The sequence below is a fragment of the Erigeron canadensis genome, chromosome 7 (assembly GCF_010389155.1).
Source record: "Erigeron canadensis isolate Cc75 chromosome 7, C_canadensis_v1, whole genome shotgun sequence".
NCBI classification, from domain to species: Eukaryota; Viridiplantae; Streptophyta; class Magnoliopsida; order Asterales; family Asteraceae; genus Erigeron; species Erigeron canadensis.
Window position 1 is genome coordinate 35,150,643 of NC_057767.1, and position 7,092 is coordinate 35,157,734.

The following is a 7,092-nucleotide window of genomic DNA, read 5'->3' on the forward strand; positions in this document are numbered from 1 at the left end:
CATAAATAAATGAGAGGAATGTGCCAATGTGGCATGAGGGTATCACTGTATCACAAATAGGGGATATGATCCCGGGTCAAGTTAACCACATCTCAATTTTTGAATTAAATTTAAAAATTAAAATTTAAATATCATATTTACATCTTGACCTACAAAAGTTGAGATAATGTTAGGAAACTTGATGAAATCTCCGGCATATCAATGCATATATAATGTCACAACTCACAACTAACTTAAATTTAAAATATCCTAACACTGTAACAACGATGGAGATGGCGACAATAAATGATGATAGTGATGACGACATCAAATTATATAAATAATTAAAGTAAAAATATTTAATTTAAAGTGATAATTTTTAGAACAAAAGAAAATCTTATATTCAAAGAGAGTTACTGGTAATGGAGTAAACTTTCTCTATGTAAAGTAAGTAAGTAAGTAACTGTTCAGTGCCGCCTTCCACGGGTTTTGAGCCCCCAATACCTCGACGGTGTATGGGGGAGGTTAAGATGTAGGCAGACCTTACCTCTACCTAAGTAGAGAGGCTGCTCCAGTTTCTACCTAAATGGTAGAAAAGGTCCTTCAACCTTTGCATGGGATGAGGATCGAACTCATGACCTCTGTCTCCAGAGGCAAAGATGTTTACCACTGATCCAACCTTTCCAGTAAACTTTCTCTATGTGAAGCATAAAATTATGGTGGGTTGCTCATTCCAGGCATAATTGTGATTAGTGATTACTGTGTCAAAGCTCAAAAGAGATAAGGCTATCTTCGATGGGATGTTTTTGGCGTCCTTAGGTACCTTTGGATATCTTTTGTCGTTGAATTTTATCCAAAACTAAGGATTTTTTGAAAGATGCTCTTACCTAAGGGCATACCTTTATCTGTCCTTAATATTTTTTTTGTTTTTAGTTGGAGGTAAAAGGATATATAATATATATATATATATAAAGATATATAAGAAGTTGTAAGGATATGATATTGTAACTCAAGGACGCCTATTGAAGATAGCCTAACAGTTGTTTTAAGTTTATGTATAATTTTGGTCGAATACTTTGGCTTATGTTTAAATTTATTACAGTACTCTATTAAATTATTGTATAATTTGCAAATCTTATTTATCCACAATACAAATAAGCCCATAAGGGAATTGATAATCGTACCAAAACTTTTGATTGATCTACCAGTTCTGTTATCATACTTGTACTGTCTGCTTTTTTGGTAGTAATAAATGGTACAATAATAAAAATCAATGGTACTAATAGGGGTTCTTAAATAAAAAGGCAAACACCCCCAATATGGAAAAACAAAATTCCACCTACCCAATTTCAGATTATCTGATTATATGTATATACTAAAAAGTAACTTTCCTTTGTGAGAGGAAAGTTACTTAAGCTAAGAGTACAAGTGGTCCAACACAAGGTACAACCACCCCAAAGCATACATAAAACAAAAATAATTAATAGCTTTAACGATCGTTAAGTATACTCATAAAAGATACAACAAATCAGGTCCTTTTTTTAACGTCTGTCAACTTTCATATTTAAATTACAACTCCTTAAACATTAGGTACAACCCATCTAAAGCAAATATATTGCAAAAAAAGTGTTTTTCTTTGTTATTTTTACCACGTAACTTTTACTTTTTAAACTTTCGTCACGGAAACGTTGTTTCTTACTTTTCTCCGTTTTACTTTTTGCCACATAATTTTGAGTTTTTAAATTTTGTCACGAAAGCTTTGTTTTAAAGTTTTTGTTCTTTTCTTTTGTTTTTTTCACATAACTTTTGATTTTTAAACTTTTTCCTCAAAAGTTTCATCTTCGTTACTTCTTTTCACATAACTTCGAGTTTTTTAACTTTATCAACCAAAGTTTCATTTTCTTTGGTTTTTAACGTATAACCGGTTTTCTTAACTTTTGCTACAAAACTTTTACTTTTTTTTGTATTTTTTTACTGTAACTTTCATTTTTTAAAGTCTCGCTCCGAAAGTTTTCTTTTTGTTTTTCTTTTTACCGCACAGATTTTGGTTTTAAACTTTTGTTACCAAAGTTTCATTTTCTTTACTTTTTATTACAACTTTTATTTTTTTAACTTTTGGCACAAATATTTAGTTTTCAGCTTAATGATTTTTAACTTTTATCACGAGATTTTGTTTTTCGGCTTAATGTTTTTGTAACTTTTATCACCAGAGTTATATTTTTCTCCCGGGGCAACACCCGGCTAGAAGTACTAGTTTATTCAAAACATCAACATTTAAATCACATCACAATATAAATAATACAAAGTCCGAGATAAATTGAACAGTAGCATATTTAGATTTAATATTTCATAATTAGCAACACTAATTCCTAAATTAAGCCCTAAAGAGATTTGTTTTTAAAAAAAAAATAAATTAACTTCTTCTTTCATTTTCAATTAATAAAACAGCGTTAATAACCATAACATCCAACACATACATACATACATAATATATATAAGCAGATCCACATAAATAACCACCGGAACAATCAAGTCGTGGCGGCAGCGGCGGCGGCTGAGTCAGCATCGGCGGGGGTAGCGTCCTGGACATCTTCGGCCGACTTGATGACGTCATCAGGATCACGAGCAGGGTCAGATTTGTCCATGGAAGCACGAGCCTTATCGAGCCATGGTTTGAAAGCTAACTCGATTGCAGCCCAACCAAAAGCTAGGGCTCCAATCACTATGGCTGTTGATTTTAGAGGTGCTGCTGAACCTTTAGCCATATAGAATTAAAAAAAAAAAAAAAAAATTTTTTGGTTTGGAGGAAAATAGAGTGGAAATATGGATGATGGGATGAATTTTGATGGGATTATGTAAAGGGCTAAATTTTGGTATCTTATGATTGTATAAGTGGCTAATGAAAGTTGTGGCTTAATTGGAAAGATAACTTTTGAAACAATACTATTGGTTGGGAAAAATAATACTATTTGTATAATTTACAACTAGATTTTAGATTTGTGTCCAAAATTAAATACGGGGTTTACAATATTATCAATATTAAATATTCATACATTTAAAAGTTATAAAAAAATTATAATTTTGAGCATATAAAATTCCAAATATTATACTTTGCAATATTATATATTTTTAAGTTGATAAACAATGACTATATTGAATCTACACATGTAATATAATGTTATCCTGGAGAAAATTCTGAGGAATATTGAGTGAATTAGTACTTTATGTGTATACGTAACAAACCTAACTATATATATATATACTAGGTCTTTTACCCGCATGATGTGCGGCTAATTAAAACATCATTAATGGATAGATAAAATATAAGAAAAATAATCTAGATGCGGACATTGATAATTATTAAAAATGTATTGTGTTAATCTATACAATCATATCATTTGTTGACCCTTGTATTTTTATATTATGGTTAACAACAAAACCGGTCAACAAAAATATTAAATAACATACGTTGAATTCGGACTCGGCTACATAGGTTATAAAAAAAAAGATTATAACATATTATTGAATAAAATACATAGCACAAAGAAACTGAATGTCAAAATGATAAGGGCCACTCAACAATTTTCATAAATGATTGTAAATCAAAAAAAAAAAAAAAACAATCACATACACAAAAAACTAAAACAACCCAATACTTATTTTAATAAAATAAAAAATAAAGTAAATAAAATTTTCAATTTATTCTAATATACACCGTAATATAAGTAGGGTCATGTTTTAATAATCAAGTAGCTATTCATAAAAGTTGCAATTAATTACACGTGATCTTCAATTTTAATTAGACTAAAAATAAACTTTTAGCTAAAATAAATAGATTTTAATACTTATATAGTATTTAGAAAATAAGTAAGTCATATTTTTTTTTAATATTTAAAATAAATTTAATTTAAGGATACAAAAAAATTATCAAAAAAATATGGAGATGGCACATGAGATTTATCCTATGTGGTAATGTTATACGGAGTAAGATAGTTTTTAGTTGAGGGTGTTTTAAAATCGTTCGGAGAACTACTGTTTTAATATATATATATGAACTTTAGAAGACAATTCAAATTAAAATTAAGGATATAGTATTCATATCCATAAATTAAATAAAATGCAAGTCTTATCACACATATTCATTTTTTGTATTAATTGATTCTTCACTCAAAGAATACTCATTATCTTACAAAGAAGACTAATCTAAATTTATAATACGCAAACTATTCTACTCTTTATACCTCATATTTGAAAAATCCGCCTTTAAAATTCAAAAGCAAATGAACTATCTAAATTCTTACACGTGATATAGATCACTTATTTGACAAAAAAAAACATATCTTTTGTTGTTAATACAAAGTAATTTAAATTTATAAAAGTTTATAATCAAAAGTTGGATTAACGATTTTTCCATGAATACTGTAAAACAAAAGATGACATAATTTAATAAAGAACATAAGAAAAACAAAGAATAAAGGTAATAAATATGGAATTGGTGAGAGTTTAATAGAGTTTTTTTTTTAAATTTTAATATGTATCTTCGTATATGATTACAAATTGTTATATAGATGGATATTATGAGTAAATAAAAGCAAATCTTTATTGGAAATCTAAACATTAAAATGATATAAATTATTGAGAATAATAATTAGAAACTTACGGAACCTATATATTAGAATAGTGTTTTATATAACTTAATTTAAGAAATAAATATACTTTAAAGATAATATGATCGAGAATTGTTTTAGTATGATCAAGATTTGTTTTCTAACTTTTTTTTATCTTTTATTTCAAAATTTTTATATCTAAATAAATTAAATATTGTAAAAAAAATATGGAGTTGCCACCTAGATTTTATCCTACGTGGCATTGTTTGAAGATAGTTTTGAGTTAAAGAAGGCTTAGAATCGTCCGGTTAACTACGGTTTTAATAATTATATATATATATATATATATATACGAGCATAGTGTTCGCGCATTGCGACAGCTAGAAGGTGATGATAATATAAAAGGGAGGCGGTGGTGGAGATCGAGGGAGACGGTAGAGAAGGATGGAAGCGGCAGAGGTGATCGAAAGTCGATGAGAGTGTGTAATGATTAGAGAGGATGGAGAAAGAAGTGTATATAATGGTTTTATGTTTAAGTAGGGGTATTTTGGGAAGAAAAAAAGTGCTGAGTTTTAAGAAATCTAATACTCTTTATAAGGGGGTATAGATTAGTGCTCAGACCCATCCATTGGACGGGTAGTTTCAAGATATATAAATCTTATAATAATTGTGAAACAAAAAGTGTATGACCAATATCACAACTTAATGAATACCAAAGTTAAAAAAGAAACATATGAAAATTAACTTCATATAAATATTGATTCCAGTTTACCATTTTTTTCCCAACTTTAGTTAAATAAAAAGAGAAACAAAAAGTGTATGATAAATATCACAACTTAATCAATATGAAAGCTAAAGAAGAAACATATGAAAATTAACTTCATATAAACATTGATTCCAGTTTATCCCTTTTTTTCAACTTTAGTTAAATAAAAAAAGAAACAAAAAGTGTATGACCAATATCACAACTAAATCAATAAGCTAGAGAAAATACATATGAAAATTAACTCCATATAAATATTGATTCCAGTATACCAATAAAGGATTAATAAGGAGAGAATATTAGGCTAAAGGAGGGGGATTAAGGGTGCCAAGTGTACCCTCAACCCTCTCTTTTAGTTATAATATATATATATATATATACATAGAAAAGTTAAATTAGGGACTCCTTATTTTAGGGACCATTAAGGACACTTCTTAATCATTCATTTTTCACCATCTCCGACCACCACCACCATCATCACCACCAACACCACCATCATCTCCAACCACCACCATGATCCTCCTCCTCCGACGACCACCGTCACCACGACTTACACATGTGTAAGTACACTTGTGTAAGTTATACAACCACCATCACCACCACCATCTCCAACCACCACCATGATCCTCCGGCGACGGCAACCACCGCTACCATGACTTACACATGTGTAAGTTACAACTTACAACTAACATGTCCCTAATGGTCCTAATGTGTAAGTTACAACTTACACATGTGTAAGTTACATGTCCCTAATAATCCCTAATTTAACCCATTCCTATATATATATATATATATATATATTTGTTACATGTTCACGCGATGTGACGCAAATTGTGGTGGCGACGGCGGTAGTGACGGACAATTGGTGGAGTGTCGGAGTCAGCGGCAACGGGTAGTGGTGGTGGTAGTGGCGTTAACGGTGTGGTTGATAATGTAAAAATAATTGATATAAAAGAGATAATGTGATTATTTTAAGTATTATTCATAAAATCTTATATATATTACTCTCTTCATCCCACTAAATGTGTCCTATTTTGAATATTCAAAGTCTTCCTTTATAAACTTTGACCTTAAATATTTTGATTTGTGTTATATAATATTTGATGAAAGTTATATGAATTGATTGAGATCTAAATGTATTTTTTTTAATTTTATTTTCATCAAATATTGTATAACACAAATCAAAGTATTTAAAGTCAAAGTTTATAAAGGATGTCATTAAATATTCAAAATAGGACACATTTAGTGGGACGGGAGAGTGATTAATATTAACTTCTTCTTTTTTTTGTAAAGTTAGTTTCGATTCAGACGTGGTAGAGACAATTTTAACCAGCGATTTGCTGGACCTCCAACCTCCTCCTCATGGAAAATCCCTTGAGATGAGAAACCTAAAACTCGAACCCGGGACTTTTAGAAAAACTCCCCTCCAGGGCCCACCTAGTGGATTTAGAAGATACACTTGGCCAACCCATCTAAGTGGAGTTAGTTAATAATTAATATTAACAAATAAATAATGTTTATCTATTATACTCTTTAATATATATATATATATATAGAGAGAGAGAGAGACAGATTCCTTATTTTGAGAACCATTTTTTTATAAGAACCATGAGAACTCTTAAATTATATATGTGTTCACATGTTTTTGTTGTTCATTCACATGTGAAATGATATAAAAATATATGTTGTAGAAGAAACCTTTTTAGGAAACCTCAAAATAGTCTTTTATAAACTTGTGAAGGA

General features: G+C 29.6%; 1 protein-coding gene across 1 annotated transcript; it reads right to left on the bottom strand.

Moving 5' to 3' along the window:
• Window positions 1–2,369: 2,369 nt before the first annotated feature.
• LOC122608203 (outer envelope membrane protein 7-like) lies at window positions 2,370–2,872 on the bottom strand. The gene has a single exon (XM_043781290.1). It carries the CDS (start codon window positions 2,742–2,744, stop codon window positions 2,508–2,510), a length of 237 nt encoding a protein of 78 aa, XP_043637225.1. The 5' UTR covers window positions 2,745–2,872; the 3' UTR covers window positions 2,370–2,507.
• Between the last annotated feature and the right edge of the window lie 4,220 nt (window positions 2,873–7,092).

Bases quoted from the DNA above. Each gene is read 5' to 3' on its own strand.
- LOC122608203 (XM_043781290.1), bottom strand. From the start codon at position 2,744: ATGGCTAAAGGTTCAGCAGCACCTCTAAAATCAACAGCCATAGTGATT.